Genomic DNA, 21,614 nt, shown 5'->3' on the forward strand with positions numbered 1-21,614 from the left:
TACAAGAATGGCACAATTTTTCCAAGAATCAAATCACTCACCTGGTGCACTCAGGTCGAGTCAAATTATTCTCCACTGCCGACTCTTCAGACCCAAACATTCAACTCCAAGTTTCGCCTTCTCAGGACCCCAGCCGGTGACCACTAGCCGAGGATCCACCGATTGGAAGGGCGGGGAAGCTGTGAGAACCACGCTCGGTCTTGTATATATGGGGCCCCGATCCCCCTGACCGACAAGACACCACCCCTGCCCCTACAACCCGATTACGGGTGAGGAGATCACGTCGCGGAGTACCTGTTCGGGCACCAACTGAAGGACGGGGCCCTCTAGGGCCACGCAGGTTACTTATAACCTCCTGCTTTACCTTCCCAAGAATGAAGAGTCGGTCAAACAGTAGTGAATACCAATAGGCATTTTATTAGCTATACTCTGCTGAGGAGTCCATTCAGACCTGCACCCTAAGATGTCTGCCAAGGGTCTGACCCCCCCCCAACGTTTGCAATTACATGATAAACTCTCCTTTGGGGACTTCGGACATGCCTCTAGTGGAAAACTACCGGCCTGAGCCGGGCATAGACAAAGGAGGCACAGAGATGAGCTAACACCTGCCAGATGGGTACCTTCTATCTGTAGTCCAAGGCCAATGTTTTGTGTCTCAGTGTCTCCTAACGTTGGAGCAGAGTTACACATTGAGAATGGTATGCAGAAACAGAATAATTGCTCGTTAGCAAGTCAGGCAGCACCCTTGAACGAGAGAGAAAATAATAACGAAGTACAGTGTTCTGCTGAGGCAGGCAATTCTTGAATACTAAGGCTTAGTACGAGCACAGTCCAAGCAGTCTGATACTGATTATGAAATGCAAAATGGAGTCACACAGGCTAACGAAAGCTTACATGTTACAGGAATAACTCAGTGGGTTGCATAACATGCACACAAATTGCATCTATTTAGCCATGCACTGCTAACCTAATATAGCATAAAACGAGTGCATTGCAGGAATGGGAATTTCAAACCTAACATAGAGATCCTGGTTCCTAGGATATCCAGGGGCGGGGTCGCTCTCCAGCCTTCTGTCTTCCAAGGGGTTTCTTCACGGTCTACTGGGAAGGGTCCTTCTTTTTTAAAATTGCCACCACGACTTACCCATTGGCTTGAATTGAGTATGTGGTCGTATTCCCACAATTCACACATCCACTGTGGAGTTCCTGGTTACTTACCTCGGGTGGTTCCTTGGGTCCCGGCACTTCTATGTCTTTTGGGTATAGTTTTGACTTGAGTCGTGGTTCGCATACCTCTGTTTTAGTATATGGTTTGGCCTCCCCCTGGCGACCACTGTGTATTTGTGCTACTTACCTGTTTCTATTGGAAAGTATTGTGTGCATTTTGTATATATCTGGTTAGGCGATATCTGAATGTGTTAGTGAGTGTCTTATAATAAATACATATTTTTATAAATACACTGTGTGGTTCTTTTCCCCCAATCTATTCCTATAATATTGCGTTCTGGTAACACAAGCTATTTTACACTCCTTCTAGACGAAGCCTGAAGGCTGCTCTCCACAGCTACCACTTAGAGAGCTTTCTAAGTTAGCATAAGGCCATTAAAATCACCATTAGGGTTGTCTGGATTAGTGCAGGGTGCCCACTTACATAAGTGTGCACCATATACTAAGCCAGCTTTTCACACACTCTGTATAATGTATGACTTTATCTTGCTTGGTAGCTTGGTACCTTAATGTATAGCCTGACCCACAGGGTCCCGGCCATCGACATGTAGATTCTTTGAAATATTTTCATTGTCTTCAACTGCTTTTCAGAAGCTGGAGCTGTGTTTTGATTCCACATGCATGAAACATTCATTCCGTACCTTGACAGCAACACAAGAGGCATGCACAAGCAGTGTGCTTGGACCACTGCAAACTATGGGAGAGCATGTCGTTATTCGGATTACTCTTCCACTTTCCTCGTCGGCAGTCATAATGTCCTCCCCAGCCTGGGTGCCCGTCAATTACTACGCCGCACACAGAGCTTAGTTTGTAACCGGTCTGTATCGTCTGCATGTAACGGCAAACTCAACATTCTAAAACAAGCTTTCATTGCGTTCCGCTATGACACCTACGTCACATCTCTAAGGAGTCTGTTTGGAGTCAAACGGGTTCCGTCATAAAAATCTCAAGACACTACACAGCTCATCTATGAAGATCAGGGCTGCCAGTCTTCCCCTATCTCGATAACTGGCTGTTGAAGGAGAGCTCGCCCCAGGCTGTTATTTCCCACCTCTAAACTACGGCGGACTTCCTGCATTCGCTGGGATTTACTGTCAACGTGCCAAATTCACACCTGACTCCCTCTCAGATACTCCTTTTCCTCAGAGCTATTTTGGACAGAGGGCAGTTTCGGGCCTATCCTCCTGAATGGCGAGTCCAGGATATTCAGGACATAATATCAGTTTTAGCCTCTATCCTAGATTTCTGTGAGAATAACTCTGAGGCTGCTGGTAATCGTGGCCTGGTTCATCCTGCTGGTGACACATGCCCACTGGCATATGCAGGCTCTGAAGTGGAACATGACGTTCCAGTGGGCCCAGCATTCTGGGGAAAATCTCTGACATGGTCCATACCTTGGTGAGAACTGCAAAAGGTCTGCAGTGGTTGTAAACTAATCACGATTGGGCCAGTCCCCAAGCAGATCTCACAGTGGTGACAAATAGATCACTCCTGGGATGGGGCTGCCATCTGGGAGAGGTAGAGATCTGAGTGGTCTCCTTCGTAATACGGACTCTACATCAACCTTTGGGAACTCCGGGCGATCCGGCTGGCATTGAAAGCTTTTCTAGACTCCATCAAGGGGTGACTAGTACAGATATTCGCGGACAATACCACCACCATGTGGCATGGCAACAAACAGGGCGGGGTGGGATCATGGACCCTTTGTCAAGAGGCCCTGGTTAGATCTGTTTGCCACCACGAGAACATGCAATTTCAGCAGTTCTGTGCGCTGGAGTTTCAGAGGAGGCTCTCTCTCAGAGGCGCTTTTCATCTCAAGTGGAGCTCAAGCCCCCTTTATGCCTTTCCACTCATACCACTGCTGCCCAGAGTTCTCAAGAACTTCAGGAACGAATGGGCCCAAGTCATCCTTGTGGCTCCAGACTAGGCTAGGAGGCTTTGGAATCTCGAGCTGTTGGCCATGACTATCGGGCCTCCGATTAGTCTACCACTTTGGGAGGATCTTCTACCACAGAACCAGGTGAAGGGTTCTCCACCCAAACCTGTCAATGATCCGCTTACATGCGAGGATATTTAGAAGCAACCGTTGACAGCTTTCAACCCTCCCTCTAAAGTTTGCAATGTTATTTTGGCAGCCAGGCATCCCTCCACCAAAACAGTATACTCCTGCCATAGGGGCAAGTTTGTTCCATGATGTGCTGAGAAAACGGTTGATCCTAGGCCAGGCATGTGTGCTTTAGATACACATGCTTTGCATACTCCTGCCATCTACTGTTGGGTCCGGATGTTTGCAAGTGAGTTTTTATTCAAAGCAGTCTTTCCTAGTCACAAGGTAAGGTGACTCCTCCTTTCGGTGATAGTGCACATGGTCATCAACTCCATTTTTAGATTGTTTTCTTTCTGCCATCGGGTTCGGACGTGTTTTGCTGTGTGCTGGTTCAAACCCTCGGTGCGCAATCCAATCTACCCGCGACTGTATTGTTATCGTACGCGTTTCCCTCTCTCCGCAGATCCATTCAATCGGAAAGTCTCTCCTCTTCGGTCGAAAACATCATGGACGACCTAGCCATGTCGATCCACCCCTTTGCTGATAGAACATAATCTGTTTCACTTCTGTCCTCGGTGCTACTCCAAGTACCCTCGCACGCGTATAAACCCGGTCTGCAACTTGTGCTTACCACCGGAGCACAAGGAAGAAGACTGTGAGGCCTGTTGGTCGTGCAGGTCGAAAAAGACTCTTCGAGATTGTCGCGACGATGACGAGAAATGCAGCGCCAAGGCACTCAACAGACTGGAGATCTTCTGAGAAGAATCCAAACATGAAAATTCGGCAGTTGCAGAAGAAGAGCAGGCCTTCTTGGTCCCAGAATCAGATTCCAACCTTGAGATTGAGTTGGAGTCTGAAGACTTAGCAGCGGGACAGAGACTGTTGTGAGTGCTAAAAACCCCGCACTCCATAAACTAGCTTCCACCAAACATAAGGATTCGTCACCACCTCTGCCTTCGCCCCTTAGTCGGAACCGAGACAATGTTTCTGATGCCCCGCATTTGGGACCAGCACCAAAATAAGTGGTCAAGTCTACCGGCTCACGTTTGAGCCGAGACAGATCATCTTCTGACCAGAAAAATTCCACTCCAAAAGACAAATCTGGTTCTGAGCCGAAATCTTCCGCTTCGAAGGACACATAGGACAAGTTCGGTTCGACACCGAAAATTTCTGCGCCAATATCGAAAGAAGATCTTTCAGATTCCCCGGAACCTATCTTAGATATTATGAAGGACAGACTAGATCCAAAGCAGAAAAAGCTTTACATCAATCCAGACACTTGACTTTTATTAGCCAAAACTCCTTCAAAGGGGAAAGTCAGTTCAGAGGACACTAGATACAAGATTCCTCTTATTTAGAAGAAGGACATTGCTACAAGTCCTGTCCATCCTAATTTGCCATCCTCTCCACCACTTCCACCTTTGCCAGTACTGACAGGCTCAGATCCATGACACATAACACCACAGGGGTCTCCTCATACACAGCCTGTTTAGGAGATGGACATGATGATAATGAAAATGTTCCTTTGCCAACAGATCCATGGGAGGATTAGAATATTGATCCACCCATGGATAATGATCCAGACTTATACCCTGCAAAACTTTCACCTCCAGATGACAATGTATCCTATCTAGAGCTAATTTCTAGAGCAACAGCATGTAATGGGGTTACACTGCATAAAGAGGCTTTAGATCACAACTTTTTTATTAAACACTAGGGACAGCTCCCTCTAGATACTCTAGTAGTTTCCAACGCTTGTAAAAGAGTGAACTCACAGACCTCTGGGGATGCACCTCCCCCAGATAAAGAATCTAAGCTTATTGACACATCTGGTAAAAGGTTAGCTGATCAAGCCTCTAATCACTGACACAGCCTCATTGCCAACATGCAGGGCCTACTAGCTTTGTATGACGCACACACTGGGATGAGATGGAAGGCTTACTTCAGTACCTTCCAGAAGAGCACAAGAAAAAGGCACAATAGCTAGTTCGAGAAGGGAAACTAATTTCTAACTCTTCTATTAGATGTGCTCTTGATGCTTCTGACACTGCAGCGAGAGAAGTTGTTACCAGCATTCTCTTATGTCGGCATGCCTGGCTTAGACTTTCGGCTTTTAAACCAGAAGTCCAGTAGTCTTTTTTATATACTCCTTTGGACAAGCAACATCTTTTCGGACCTCAGGATGATGAAGCTTTAGAAAAGATGAAAAAACACACTCATGTGGCGAAATCCATCGAAGCACTTCAGACTCCTTCAAGCAGAGGTTCCTTTTAATCGCTCATTCTATAGAGCAGGGTCTAAAAGTACATCCTCAGACCCTTACACTTCCTCATATTAGTCCAACACACAACCCTCTTCCGGAAGACGCTTCTATAGAGGAGGATACAGAGGAAACAATTTTAAAGGTTGGGGTAGGGGTAAGAGCACGCCAACGCGTATCTCCTCTTACCCAAATAAGCAGTGACTTGCCTACACTTCCCCCGATCATTTAACACTTGTTGGGGGAAGACTTCAACAATTTCTCCCTATTTGGCAATCCATAACATCAGACAAATGATTGTTAGACATTTTCCAATATGGTTATTGCCTGGAGATTACCAGCAATCCCCCCAGTATTCTACCTCGCACTCACAACCTCTCGTCAGAGCACCTGCAACTCCTCAAACAAGAGGTACAAGCTCTTTTTACAAAAGGAGCTATAGAACTAGTTGCATTACAGTACCAAGGTTCAGTAGTGTACTACCTTTATTTTCTAATCCCCAAGAAGGGCTGCTCCTTAAGACTCATTTTGGATCTAAGGACGTTAAATCTGTACACACTTTCAGAACATTTCCACATGGTCAAGCTTCAACAGGTCCTTCCACTGCTACAGCAAGGCAATTTTATGTCCACACTAGACTTAAAAGGTGCATACTTTCATATTCCGGTTCACCCAGCTCATCACAAATACCTCACATTTATGATAGTAGGAAAACACTATCATTTCAAGCTACTCCAGCATGGAGTAACTACTGCTCCAAGAGTGTTTACAAAATGTCTAGCAGTGGTGGCTGCACATCTCCGGAGACAACAGATTCATGTCTTTCCATATCTGGACAAATGGCTCATCAATGCCAGCACACACCAAAAGTGTCTAGACCACACTCAGTCTACATTCAACCTACTCCCCCAATTGGGTTTCACAGTCAATGTGCAGAAGTCTCACCTTCAGCATTCACAAATGCAGTCCTATTTGGGAGCGACTCTAAACACTTGCACAGCTCTAGCCTCTCCCAATGCAGCCAGAATTCTAAATATTCAATCTCTGCTAATAAAGATTCAGACCAATCACTACTTAGCAGTCATGACTTTCATGCAATTGCTAGGGATAATGGCATCATGCATTGCGATAGTGCCTCATGCAAGATTGCACATGCATCCTTTACAAGAGTGCTTAGGACGTCAGTGGAATCAGTCTCCGGGTCAATTAACAGATCCAGTGTTGGTAGACAGCTCCACCTATCTCTCTCTGCAGTGGTAGACCACACCAAACTTATCGAAAGGGCGGCCCTTCACTGACCCTGTTCCACAGATCATGCTAACAGCAGACCCATCCCTCACAGGTTGGGGTGCCCATCCTTCACAATTCAAGGTCTATAGAACAACAAGTACAAAGCTCTGCACATCGACTATCTAGAGCATCTAGCTGTATACCTAGCACTGAAAGCTTTTCAGTCTCACCTCATAACGAAAGTTGTCCTAGACTGGATGGACCATAGGACAGCGATGTACTATGTACAAAAACGGGGGGGGGGGGAGGACACATTCTCTGCAACTGTCATACCTCTCTCATTTGACGTTCGGCAATTCTTCACAGAGTTTATCTTCTGGCAGAGCACCTCCCAGGAGTGGAAATCACATTGCCGAACTCTTAAGCAGAAGGCGGCATCAAATACACTAGTGGGAACTTCATCCCCAGGTTCTCCTTCCATACTTTAAACAATGGGGATTACCACAAATTGATCTGTTCCCCACAGTGGACAACTCTAAATGCCCAAACTTCACCGCAAGGTTCCCATACCCTCTATCCAAAGGCAATGCCCTATGGATAAATTGGTCAGGATATTTCCCTACGCTTTTCTGCCTCTCCATCTCCTTCCATTTCGGGTTCGGAAGATCAGGCAAACATCCCTCTCACTGATTTTAGTAGCTCCCACTTGGGCTCGTCAACAGTGGTTCACAACACTTTTAGAACTGTCAGTAGTTCCACATCAAAAGCTGCATCTCAACTCCACTCTTCTCACGCAAATCCATGGAGAAATCAGACACCCAAATACCAAGGAGCTCCATCTAGCGATTTGGATATTGAAGTCATAGAGTTTGGCTATCTCAACTTGCCACCAGAATGTATGTCCATGCTTTAAAAAGCAAGAAAGCCTACTACCAGAGCATGCTATGCAGCAAAATGTAAAAGATCTGTTATATATTGTACTAATAACAATATTGATCCACTAGATGCATCTACTCAAAATATTGTTTGTTACCTTCTGCATTTACAGCGCACTGGTCTACCCTACACTTTCATTCGTTTGCATCTTGCAGCAGTAGCTGCATTTTTGCTAAACAAACATCTATCGATCTTTGTTCAAGGTTCCAGTAATTAAAACCTTCATGGAGGGCATTTAGAGAATAATACCACCCAGGGTACCTCCAGCACAAGTTTGGAATGTGAACATTGTGCTTACACAGCTCCTGGGTCCACATTTTGAACCATTACACAACTGTCCACTACAGTTTCTTTCATGGAAAGTGGCCTTCCTCATTGCAATCACTTCATTAAGGAGTGTTGGTGAGCTACAGGCTTCAACCTTAGAAGAACACGTCTTTCAATTTCATAAAGACTGAGTAGTTCTTCGCACCAATCCAAAATTCCTTCCTAATGTGGTTTCTGCTTTTCATATCAACCAATCTATTGAGTTTCTTGTGTTCTTGCTACCGATTCGGTAGCAGAATGAACTCTTCAAACGCTTGATGTCAGAAGAGCGCTTTTGTACTACATTGAAAGAACAAAGGATTTTCACAAAACAATTGTTTGTTGCATTTGCTACACCTCACAAAGGCAATCCTATTTCTAAATCTGGGATTGCAAGATGGATTGTTAAATGCATTCAAGTCTGCTACACTAAAGCTAAATGAACTTTCTCTATACCTCCTAGAGCGCATCCCACTCATAAAATAGGAGCATCTATGGCCTTTTAAGGTAACATCCCTATAGCTGGCCTTTGTAAAGCAGCAACATGGTCCACACCACACACTTTTACCAAACACTACTGCAAAGCTTTCCAAACTTTTCATGTTGGTGACACGCCTTTTTGTGAAACAAATTTCAGGGACACGGTAACGCGAGCGAGCGAGCGAGCTCGAACCACCTAAGGGGGGTGGTTCACATGGTTAAATTGATGCACCGGCGGCACAAGGGACATGTAACTAGGCCCCTAACTGTGTAACATACAACCCCACACACACACACAACCACACACACACACACAACCCCACACACACACAACCCCACACACACCCACACAACCCCACACACACCCACACAACCCCACCCACACACCCACACAACCCCACCCACACACAACCCCACCCTCGAATGTATTTTTTTTTTATATAGTGCAAACTCGACTCAAAGGTGTGAGCGCTTTACACGAGCACCAGTTGCGTTACATTCATTTTAGGCATCGGGAGATTAGGTGATTTGCCTAAAATCACAGGATTCTCGGCCGCTCTAGCCATTAGGACACATCCTCTCCCCTGTTGCAGCCATTAACAGGAGGGTCTGAAGATGTTTCCTAGGAAGGATTCTATGCCATGTGGATTCTTAACAGCGTAAACAACAGAGACCACAGGAGCACAGTTAGAAAACGGCACCAGTACATTAATATTCATTGCAAGGGCTGCGCCTCCCCTTTGGAAGTCACCGCAAGGGGCCTGCAGAACCAAAGATTAGCTGGGATCTGCCTCCCGTGAGACACGCCCCAAAGCACGTCTCGAGGGGGCCTGACTGGAGAGCGCCTGGACGCCTTCATGAGCAAGACCACTGCGCGCGCGGTGACGGCAATTAATAATATTCAGGTGAGCCTCCTTGTGACGCCCATGGTTACTCTAGATCTGGTGAATATGGAACGCCCGGCCGGCAAACGTCATTGCGTCGCTTTAGGCGACACACCGACGTTTGGGTCAGGACACAGTAACATGTCGCGCCACACAGTTTAGAAAGCTGTGCACTACTGCATGGATGTGTTAGCAAGTCAGCAAGCAAATGTAGGGCAAGCAGTGCTAAAGACACTTTTTCAAACAGCTCCAAAATCTACCGGTTAGCCACCGCTTTGGGAGAATACTGCTGTATAGTCTGTGCAAAGGATGTGTATCTACAGCACACATGCCGTAAACTGATTATACTACTTACCCAGTATTTTAATTTAATTTAATTTAAAGCCATTTGTAAAGCGCCTGGTTACTCAATAACAGAGTGTCCCCGCGCTGAAAACTGCACAGGCGCTAGAGAAGGGAGGACGGGAGAGCCAACTGAGGGGGGAACGGTTAAGTGCGTGGGAATAAGATAGTTTTCAGTTTTCCCCGAAACCTGGTTTCGGAGGGCTCCATGCGGATCTCAAGTGGGAGCTCGTTCCAGCACTTAGAAGCCAGATATCCAAACGAGCATCCGCCCATTCTGGCTCTGGTGACTTTAGGGATTTTAAACAACATTGCCCCAGAGGATCTGAGATTTCTGGAGGGGCGGTGTATTGTAAGAAGGCTTTTTAAGTAGTCTGGCCCTGTGCCATGAGCGATGCGATGGGCAAAGCATAATGCTTTAAATTTGATACGCTCTTTGATGGGGAGCCAGTGAAGTTTGGATAGGGCAGATTTCCCTGAGGCTCTGCGGGGAAGCTTTAGCACAAGACGTGCAGCAGCATTCTGGACACACTGGAGTTGGTGGAGTCCCTTTTTTCTCAAGCCCAGTAACAAGGCGTTCCCATAGTCCAGATGGGGGGTTACTAGGGCGTGAACAATGGTCTTCCTGGAGTCCATGGGGAGGAGGTCTAACACCTTTCGTAGAACCCTCAATACACTGAAGCATCTGGCAGAGACTTTGCTGACCTGGGGTAAGTAAGAGAGACTCGGGTCGAGTGTTATGCCCAAGTTGCGCACCGAGACCGCAGGACAAGGTAGGCTACCTAATTCCGCAGGCCACCATTCATGGGACCATGCGGAAGAAGATTTTCCTATCACCAGAAGCTCGGTTTTATCGCCATTAAGGCGAAGGCAGTTCTTATTCATCCAAGCTGCCACAGAGCAGAGACAGTTGGAGAAGTTAATGGCATCCTCTCTGTGGTCCGGTGTAAGCTTGAACATCAGCTGGGTGTCATCAGCATAGCTGACGATGCCCACCCCGTAAGTCTCCACTATGCGAGCCAGGGGTTCCATGTAGATATTAAATAGAGTGGGGCTCAGACTAGAGCCCTGAGGAACACCGTGGCTCGCCTTCCTAAGAGAAGACTTAAAGGGGGGGCAGTGCATCTGAAAATGCCTGTCAGCCAGGAAGGACTCTATCCATGCCAGGGCATGCCCCGTTACTCCCATATCTGATAGCCGAGACAGCAGCGTTGAGTGCAGCACGGTGTCGAAGGCTGCACTCAGATCTAAAAGTACCAACGCTGCTGTCTCTCCATCATCCACTATCTGTCTCAGAGTTTCGGTGGAAAAGAGCAGGGCGGACTCCATGGAGTGCCCTGCTCTGAACCCAGATTGAGTGGGGTGCAGGAGAGAGTGTTCTTTTAGATAGCTCATGAGCTGTCTATTGACTACTTTTTCCACCAGTTTAGCGCAGAAGGGGAGAAGGGAGATAGGGCGAAGATTTTGAAATTGGGTGATATGGATGTTCGCCTTTTTTTTAGGGGGATTACTTGGGCAGTTTTCCAAGCATCCAAAACCAGGCATTCTTGAAAGGAGAGAGACACCATAAGGCTGATGTGGTCAATGAAAGTAGATTCCATGACTCCTTTACACCGAGTCGGCGGGCGCACATCGCTCGGAGAGCCAGTTTGGATGCTATTTGCAATACTCAAAAGCTCTTGTTTGTCAGGAGTGATGAAGCTCGTAAGACCGGGAGTCCCCGTGTTGCTGGTCTTGGCTATTACAAGTTTACTTGGACTGGCCACATACTCCGTAAAGGTGGCATAGATTTTATCTATCTTATTTACGAAGAAGTCAGCCATAGAGTCGCATAGTTGTTTCGAGTGAGTGTCTTTAGCTTCCAACCTAGTTGGGATCGTAAGTTCCTTGTAGATGGAGAAGAGCTCTTTTGTGGGATTGTCTGCTGAGTCAATTCTGCTTTTAAGAGGACAGCTTTTTTCCGATCTCACTAGTTTGTAGTATTTGTGTAACTCACACTTATATAGAAGTTTGTCCTCCGGTCTATAGAATTTCCTCCAGCTCCGTTCTAACGTTTTGCATTTAGCTCTAGCAAGTTTTAATTTTTCCGAGAACCAAGGAGCGTCCTCCTACCTCCTCAGGCACCTGTAGCTGTTGCAGTTTTCATTATTTACATTACATACACATGGACATCTCTGTACTACACTTACTCCATTCTTACCTTCTTGCGGGAAAACAATCTAACAATGGAGTCGATGCCCATGCAAACTATTACTGAAAAGAGGAGTCACCTTAACTTGTGACTAGGAAAGATTTCTTGGAGAAAAACAACTTGCAAACATCCTGATCGAACACTAGATGGCAGGAGTATGAAAACCATGCCAATCTACAGCTCTACATGCCAAGAACAGATGCTTACTGGGTAAGTAGCTAATCCTTCTTCCCCCCTCTCATGCCCTTCTCTTTATCCTTTCCCTTGCCTAGCAGGGCTACCTTTCTGCTTTCTCAGCCTTTCTCTGGCTGCCTGACTAGCCATCCCTTTTCAAATCCCCTATTATACGTACGTTCTTGAAAGATTTGCAATTTATGTTTCACCCTTCATCAATCCTCCGTAGGACCTTAATCTAATCCTAACCTTCTTGATGTGCCCTCCCTTTGAGGCCTTGCACAACTGTCCTCTCAGGCTCCTTACCATCCGGACGGCCTTCCTTGTGGCGATAACATCTGCCCGGAGGGTCATTGAGCTTCAGGCTTTGTCATCCAAGCCTCCTTACCTTAACATCTTCCCAGACAAGCTACTCCTAGTTGATGTGCAAATAGAAATGAAGAGGCTATAAGAGAAGATTCTGGAGAGATATAATGCATGTGTTTGGAATAAGTTTGAAAATATGTACCCAACATTCCAAAGACGCCTTGCTTGTTTAAGTTTTTAATGAATGTCGAGTCTACTTGGTTGGGTTTTTAATGATTTTATATGTATAATGTATCAATTTTCTAATATATTTATGTACGTATATTACTACATTACTAGATTTAGCATAAAGGAATATGTAATGGAGATACAATCTGCACATATTTGTTGAGATTCCCAGGTTCTGAGCTAAATGGTTTGAATGGGTTTCATTTATATTTTGGATTGTATACCACAGACCACATCATTTCGACATCATAGTCCTTAACGTTGCTTTAGCATACAAACATAAAAATATAAGAATATTGTTCCATACATTTAGAAGGTCATTTGTACAGATACAGCTTGTCATAGACAGTGGAGCTATAAAAATAAAATATAAACATCAGCAAATGTTGAAAGTGGATGTTAAGGTCTCATACAGAGATGCGAGAAAGAATACTATAGGATGCTGTAGTGCAGGCCGAGAATCAGAGATGTGTAATTAATGGACTGGTGTTAAATTTTCAAGAAATTATAATTTAGTAATGGGATAGGCATTCTCTCATTACTTTATTGAATATTATGTACGAATGGGCCGTCTAACGTTCCGCAGGAATGTTCTGAATATTGTGCCCTGCCCGGAGAAAGATTGGTTCTGAGTTATTTTTTTTTTTCAAATTTAGACATTTAAGCTCCAGTTCTTTGTTTCTTGAATTTCTATTTTAACCTGGTATATGCAGTTTCTGGACTAAATAATTAGGATTTTTATGGTGCACAGAATTATAGGTTATACATGCCGGCTATATTATGTTGTGATTGTTCATTGGGAACCAGTTCAGTGGTGTCAGGATGTATGGCGAATAGTTAAGGAAACAACGTTTTTGATTCAAATATCAAAACTAATTATTATGTGTGACGTGTCTTGATAATAATGAATACATTTTGAACTCATCAGTTCAAATACATGTTTTTTTTCTTATTCCAGATCGCCTCAGCTATTGTTTGCCGATGCAAATATTATTTCCTTGGCAGTGGATAAATATATATATGTGGCAAAGAAGAATAGCTATATTGTTGAAGTTTGGGATAGGAAGACGGATAAACGTGTTGAGTTAATCAACTGTGTTCATTTTCTCAGGTAATGTGTCAAATGGCTACTTGCTGACTATTTAATTTTCTGATTTACTGATAAATGATCTAAAAGGAACTCACCTTCAAAAATAATGACTCTTTCATAATTATACATTATTATTACATTTCTTATCAATAACCTAAGAACAAGTTTCAGATTTAAGAAAGATCAAAGAAGTAGTGCATGGTAGACCTTTTTTTAAAAAAGTATTTCATTTACTGCAGTCCCTAACACTTCGTCGTATTTTCCCAAGCTTTTAATATGGCATTTTCTAAAGTGTTCCACTATCACAAATCAAGGTGCAGGGGAAAACTCTGGTTAAGTCTGAAATAGGAGAAATCTTACCTCTTTTTATAATTTGCCTGCAGATTGAAAATTGACTTGCTTCACTACAAAAAATCCAAAGCACCTAAGCCATGTTATGCCCTCACCTTTTCCCAATTCCTCCCAGTTCCAATCCCCTGTCTTAGGTTCACCTTCCCACCCCCACCAGGGCAGTTCTCTTAGGGGAGCACAGCATGCTGATGGCACCAGTCGGCAGTATGGAGGTGCTCATCACAGAGCTCCCTCTCCTACTTCATTCCCAACCTTTATTTGCCTAGCACCTCAGGTTTTCGTTAAAGCTAGGGAATTCCTGAGCATTATCAGGGACCAGGAAATGTAATTTTCCTAATGTAATTACTATGTAGGTAATTACATTGTCCTTCCCTTGACAGCTCTTCGATGAGTCCTAAAAGTAACTTTCTTACTTTGAAAAAAAACAGAGATGCTGGACAATTACATGTGAAGGCTTAAGGAGGACGTGAGCTTTTGTACCTGTGCATTTCATATATTCAACAACTGAGAACTGTATATAGAGTCCTCAGTTCGCACTATTAGTACTGCATGTACAGTACACCCAATTCATCTGCCTTTTTTCCAGCTGTAGTAAGCGAATACTGATCCTGTGAAAAAAGTGATTTTGAACCAGTATTTGTATTTGCTTGAACACAGAATAAAAAAGAAATGCCCACAAACCAAGATGCATTACCCATAGACATTTTGAGATTTTGGGATGACAATTAATCTGTTCCTCTTCTGTTACCCCCATGATTTATATGTGAGTACATTTCACCTTTCAGACCAGTATTGTACTGTAACATGCCCGCCCTGATTTTTTGTTTTAGGTTTTCATGAATTTTATTCAGTTTCTTTCAGCATGCAGATGGTCATTATCTTCAGTATAAGAAAAATGTTTAATAATTGTCCGTTGCCACTTAGGGTGGAATCATGATTACCTGGACTGAACTAAGGGGTTTAAAAACTGGGATGACATTGGTATATCCAAATTAGGAGATATTTGGCACACAGCAGAGATTCAACTCTTGCTAGCAAGAGATGAGAGATAATTTTCCCTGTACTGGTATATAGTGTGCATGTAACCTCAGTAGTGTTTACAAGTATACACTCTGTACATGGATCTAATTGTGATCCTGTGGTTTTCTCATTTCCAACCAGTACCTCAGTCCATTACAGAGCAAGCTGCGGGCACAAACACAGCACATATCTGCAAACCCTCTAACACAATCTGTATGATATTTGTTTATGATATGGTGTCTTTAGGGGGTATAACATGTTTATGAAAGCTTCGCCTCAGATTTCTGTCGAGTATCAAAGTGTTTATAAACAGTACTGATCGGTTTGTAAATCACAGAGATTTCCAGCAAGTGGATCCCCATACATAAGCATAGGAGTGCAGATCTCTGACATAAAGCAGAACCCCAAGTATGTACTCTACCGCAAACACAACCATGAAAACAAGCGGGTCCATATTTATTTATTTATTTATTTATAGGCTTGTTACGCGCCGGCATCACACCCGAAGGTGTATCTCCGCGCGGAGCTGTGAGGTGAACAGGTCGAGAGGACTCCTCCTAGAATAGTGCTGTCTTTAGGCATTTCCTGAAAGCTGAGTGACTCGGGCATTCTCTAAGGGAGAGGGGGAGGTTGTTCCATAGACGTGGGCCCATGATGGAGAGGGCGCGGCCTCCCTGTCTGGTCTTGTAATGTCTGGGAACCTGAAGTAACAGTTGGTTGGTGGACCTCAGGATGCGGGATGGACGGTGATAAACAAATTTATCCACCAAGTAATGGGGTCCCAGATTGTGTAAACTCTTGTGTATCACACAGCAAATCTTGAATTCCACCCGTTTCCGGATGGGAAGCCAGTGAAGGGCCTTGAGGAGGGGGAGGGATGGCGTTCTGGGGGGGGTGTTGGTCACCAGCCGTGCCGCGGTGTTCTGCACCACCTGCAGTTTATTGAGCACTCCTTCATTGGCAGCTAAGAGTAGGCCATTACAATAGTCCAGGCGGCTCAAAACGAGGGCCTGGACCAGGGTCTTCCGAGTGTCGTCAGGTAGAAGGGGAAACACCTTCCGAAGGAGGCCAATAATATGGAAGCAGGACCCTGCAGTGGTGCTGGCATGATGAAAAAGGGTAAGGTCATGGTCTAGACGAACCCCCAGGTTTTTTACTACCTGTTTAGGGAGCGGGGCCTGACCCAGGCTGGAAGGCCACCAATCTGGGGTCCAGAGGATTCTCGCCTCCCCAAATAACATGACCTCAGACTTTCCCACATTGCACTGTAGAAAGTTCTTGGCCATCCAGCTGGCGATTGCAGTCATGCCATTGGAGAAAGCTTGTCTTATCTCCGGGGTAAAGGTCTTAAAAGTAAACAGCAGCTGCGTGTCGTCAGCGTAGGAGATAGGCATAAACCCAAAGGACCTCGTCATGTTGGCCAGAGAGGAGACATATACGTTAAACAACGTAGGGCTAAGACAAGAGCCCTGCGGGACTCCTCTGATGATATTGGCCGAGGTGGAGCTAAAGGAGCCCATATTCACCTTCTGGGTGCGCTCTGAGAGAAAGCTGGTGAACCACGCCAAGGCAGATCTGTCAATGCCTATCTCCTTTAATCTGGTAAGGAGAATGGCGTGGGATATGGTGTCGAATGCTGCGGACAAGTCCAACAGCACCAACACCACAGACAGCCCTCTGTCCAGGGACAGGCGTATGGCATCCGTGACGGAGAGGAGGGCAGTCTCGGTACTATGCCTAGGCCTGAACCCGGACTGAGAATGGTCTAGGCTGCCGGTCTGCTCAATGAAGGTGGAAAGATGATGATTGACGTGCTTCTCCGTCAGTTTGCCGATGAACGGCAGAAGGGAGATTGGCCTCAGATTGGTCATATCTGACCAGGGGATGGCGGTGATAGCTGAGTTCAGGAAAATTAGTAGATGGTCTTTACAAGTAAAAAAACAAATGTAAACATATCAGCTGTGCAAGCAGCTTCTGAAACATTCCTGCCTCATGCACTAGGACTCAGCACTTCAGAGGCATGTAGTCCGGCGCAGCCAACTTAGCCCGAGCAAGACAACATGGCAGTGGCCAGTTGCAGTTTTGCTATGTAAGCAAACGCATTCAGTTTCTTCTACAATCTCCCCCTCTTGAACTATTTTTCAGCAACTGTTGTATTCTATAATTATTAAACATGATATGTATTTCCTACTCCATCTTCTCTACTTCCCAGTGTTCCATCACCAATCTTTCAATCAAATATAATGTTCCAAATCATTATAATTATGCATGGTTAGAGTATAAGATGGATAGGTACCTTACCATTCCTGTATGTTTGAAGTGGAGGCAATACACATTCGGAAGGAATAGCAATAATGATGAAGACAACTTTCAATATTTTTATACCTCACCCTCCAGAAATACTTTTCAACCAATTCCAGAAGTTTTAATCAGCAACTTCATCATCAATAGTCTGTAAATGTTTGACACTTTTGCGTATAGTTTGTCTACTCATGAATCCCCTGAGACATGTCAGGGATGAAGGCAGACACTCCAATGCAGTAATGGCCCCACCCATAGCAGCTAACACTAGTAGTATAGTGAGCCACTAGCTGGGTATTAATCTGATCAAAAGTATAGAGGTTAAATTGGTCAATTTCTTCAGTAGCGTAGCAATTTGACAGATCATATAGAAAGATGTATAGATCATGTAACTGGGAATTAAGATAGCAAAGAATTGTGTAGTCCTTAAAATGCAACTTTTCAGTCTCCCACTCAAGGTCAGAGTGTGGATGACGATATGTGCGATGGCAACCACAACATATGCATGGCATAAAGATCCAGACCTGTCTTTAGGTAGCTACCTCTAATCTTGATTGCTCCAAACATAGTAATTTACACCTTGATCAGACACACCTCTTGGGATTAACAGTACGTAAGACTGAAAGATAGTTCTCAGGATCTCAACTTGGGTAAAGACTTGAAATTGTGGTGGTTCACTTTGGTATTTTCATGTTGCAGCCACTGTACCTCATGAAGATAATGCTGTTCCCAACTTTGCACACCAATCCATTAGTAGTTGAGGTTAAATGGATAGCAGACTGCAATAGTTCTTAACTAAACAGTGGTATACTCTGGTCACCATGGGTGATACGTGTGGCATCGTTTTTGCATTTGGGAAAAAGCTGCCCATGCAGGTGAAAATGAGCACAGTGTTCCTTCTATTCCAAAGGAATCCAAAACATAGGCACGACCCCACAGGAGTCATTGGATACATAAAAGCACAGCCAGTGTGAAGGAAGTTTCAGGTCCTGCTTGTATTGTCCAGGGCTTGCTGGAAAGTCGTCTTTATAGTTGGAATTCTTGTTTCAGAGATGGAGTCTGGGCTGTGTACAGTTGACCTCTTCTAGATCGCCACCTGCCCTCGCTTGAAACAGTGAGACGATGGACCAACCAAAATATATTTCAGCAAAGAGTTTCTGCGAATCCCACTGGACGACCAGAAAGCTGGGAGGCTTCCCACTAAGGAGGTTTTAGGCTCTGGTTTTTTGAAGGAGGAGGGGCTGCTTTATTGCTGTGTCTCTGTGGTGCATTTGCAAGAAAAGGAACTATCCATTCAGCAGGTCCAGCATCTCCTGGTTCTGAGGTCCACTAGCAGTATGTCCAGGCATGCAGTCCTTGGCACTTGACAGCAGTATTGGTGATGAGCAGGATATGGAACAAACCTCTCAAGCTGGGTTTAAGCATTGATTTTTGGCGTTGGATCTTGATGTGTACTGAGTCACTAGGTTGTAAATTGTGGCAGACTTTGGTCAGACTCGTGGGCAGTGCCTCTGTAACCTGAGAATGGAAGCTGTTGAGACAGTGAATGAGTAGTTGGAAGTATTCTAGAGTCACATCATCAGACAGGTGCAAATCGATTAAAGCTGGAGATACTGAAGATGTGGCAGGAAGAATTGTTGGGCTCTTTTGGTCCTAATTTAGTCTTTTGATTAGGGGTGTTGCGCTTGACTTCAGTGCTCAGGGTAAGTTGTATGGCCATTTGAGTTCAGACTCCTCAAACATGTTAGACATTTTACTTTTGAAAGTCTTTTCAAACCGTTCAACTTTACCCAAGGATTCATGAGGATCCAAAATGAAAATGTTGTCAGATCCCTAAAGCTTTGAATAGTTCAGACTCACTTCCAAACCTGTCATTAGTCTTTTAGCTATAGCGATGATATCAGCAGGGAGCATAAAGGTACGCTCCCACCCAAACGGAAAACTTGCAAACCAGCACGAAGATGTAAATATGTGAATAGCATCTGAGAATTTAGATGAAATATATCTGGACAAAATTGAAAGGTACCAAAGAGGTTAGCAGGCCGGAGTAGTAGTTGACAACTGTATAAAAGTTTTACAAAGTTTGTAAGTTTTATCTGCGAGCATTGTACATTATAGTGATTTAATGCCCTGAATGAAAAAGCAGTAATTTTCTTTAACAATTCATATCTCCGGAACCCACCAGTGGACTTCTATCATTGAGGTACCATTTTGAAGATAAAAATACAACCTCTTTTTTATAAATTGCTGTTTAGTTTTTGTTATTCAACTGTTTTTGTATTTTCTTAGTGCTTTACCCTGGTTCTTGATGGCTCAGAGCCACAGCCACCAAGGGTTGAGTTAAGGTTTTTCATATGAATCTACCTGAACACATACAGGTAGTGAGCTTATTACATGGTGAGTTCCTCACAACCACATGATATAATAAACTGCTTTCCTCACAATTGGTCTTTGTACTCTGTATTGGAGGGTTCAGACTGCGTTCAGAAAGAAACTGACATTAGCGTGCTTAGGTAGTTCCTTTATGCAGTTCCAGCAATCACTTAACAAGGACACAAGGAGAATTGACGTGTAGATTCACCATGCCACCTACCAGCACACAGGGTCGGTGCTAAAAAGTCTTCTGGATTCAGCCTAGCGCCTGGGTATATTTCAAAGGTGAGGAATATGCAGTTATTTAGATTTTCCACCAGAGGAGCTTTCCCGAAGGTAAGTGGCTTGTTCCTTTGGGTTAATGATGAAAAAATTTTAACATTAAAATATTCCTTGATTTGTAGGGATGCTGGAATGAAAAGCAAAGAGTCAAAACAGGAGGTGGATTATTTAGCACGAGTGAAGGCACTCTTTCTGCAAAAAAATACTGCCCTGTGGATAGGAACAGGTGGAGGTCATCTGCTATTAGTGGACTTTTCGACCAGTCGCCCAATTCGAATAATTACTGGTTTTTGTGATTCTATTCGAAGCATGGTTTCAACTAATTTAGGTGAGTAACATAGAACGAGGAATATTTTCTTGCATTACCCATGATTAGTACATATCTGCTGCATGTATTTTATGGAATTGAGCAAATGGTATTCACTTCAAACAAAAAAACTTTGGCAGCAGGTCAAAACACTGAGCTAACTGATGCCATAATATTTTTGCTCGTGATTAGGTAATAAAAGGTACAGAAAATAATTGTTCTCTACTCTTCAGATGTGAAAGAGGGGATTTTGGTTTAAAGTATATTTACTTTGTTCCATTTTCTTTAACTAGCAAAATCAGTGCAACTCGTTGGTTCAATCTATCAATCAGTATTTGCATAGCGCTACTAATCACCTGTGAGGATTTCCAGGTACTGGGTTGCTGGGCTCAGTCGAAAAGCCAGGTCTTGAGTCTGTTCCTGAAATCCGCCTGTGAGAGTGATGTCCATAGGTAGAGGGGAAGGCCATTCTATAACTTGGCTGCAAGGTAGAGGGAATGGCCTCCACTGTGGCTTTGGCAGATGTGAGGTGTCTGTGCGAGGGTGGCGGATCAAAGGTTTCTGGATATTTGGAGGAAGTTCAGTCAGTGGTTGATGTATGCTGGTGTCATGGAGGGCTTTGAAGGTGTGTGACAGTATCTTGAATTGTCATTTTTCCGGATGGGGAGCCAGTGGAAGTTCCTAAGATGTGGGATGGTGTGTGTCCATTTGGGCATGTCGAGGATGAGTCTTGCTGCTTAGTTCTGTATCTTCTGTAGTCTCTTCGTGAATTCCGTGGTGGTTCCTGCATATAGTCAGTTGCTGTAGTCCAGCCAGCTGGTGACTAGGGCTTGAGTGGCGGTTTTCCTCATGCCAATGGGAAGACATTTGAAGTTCTTAGGAGCATATGGAGAGATCTGTTGCTTAATGGTGAGCTTGCTGTGCAGGATAATGCTGAGGGTGCGGGCGTGGTCTGTTGGTGTGGGCGTGGGTCTGAGTTCAGTGGACCACAAGGTGTCATTCCAAGGAGAAGTGTTGTTGCCAAAGATCAGCACTTCGGTCTTGTTAGTGTTGAGCACAGACAGTTGGTCTTCTTCCAGTTGGCGACTTTCTTCATGCAGTTGTGGAAGTTAGTCTTCTTGGTGTTGGGATCTGCTGAGAGAGGATGAGCTGTGTGTCGTCAGAATAGGATATGATGGTGAGGTTTTGGGTTCTGACAATGTCACCTAGGGGTGTCAGTAGGTGTTGAAGATGGTGGAGCTGAGGAATGAACCTTGAGAGATGCCGCAGATGGTGCTGT

General features: G+C 44.5%; 1 protein-coding gene across 2 annotated transcripts in view; it reads left to right on the forward strand.

Annotated features, from left to right (window-relative positions):
- Positions 1 to 21,614, forward strand: part of LRRK2 (leucine rich repeat kinase 2) — a 2,266,429-nt gene that overhangs the window by 2,166,673 nt on the left and 78,142 nt on the right. For both annotated transcript variants that reach the window (XM_078680082.1, XM_078680090.1), the window contains 2 exons: positions 13,570 to 13,722; positions 20,151 to 20,356. In XM_078680082.1, the coding sequence (XP_078536208.1) occupies positions 13,570 to 13,722; positions 20,151 to 20,356 (359 nt within the window). The remainder of the gene's footprint in view (positions 1 to 13,569; positions 13,723 to 20,150; positions 20,357 to 21,614) is intronic.

This window comes from Lissotriton helveticus, chromosome 1_1 (assembly GCF_964261635.1).
Source record: "Lissotriton helveticus chromosome 1_1, aLisHel1.1, whole genome shotgun sequence".
NCBI lineage: Eukaryota > Metazoa > Chordata > Amphibia > Caudata > Salamandridae > Lissotriton > Lissotriton helveticus.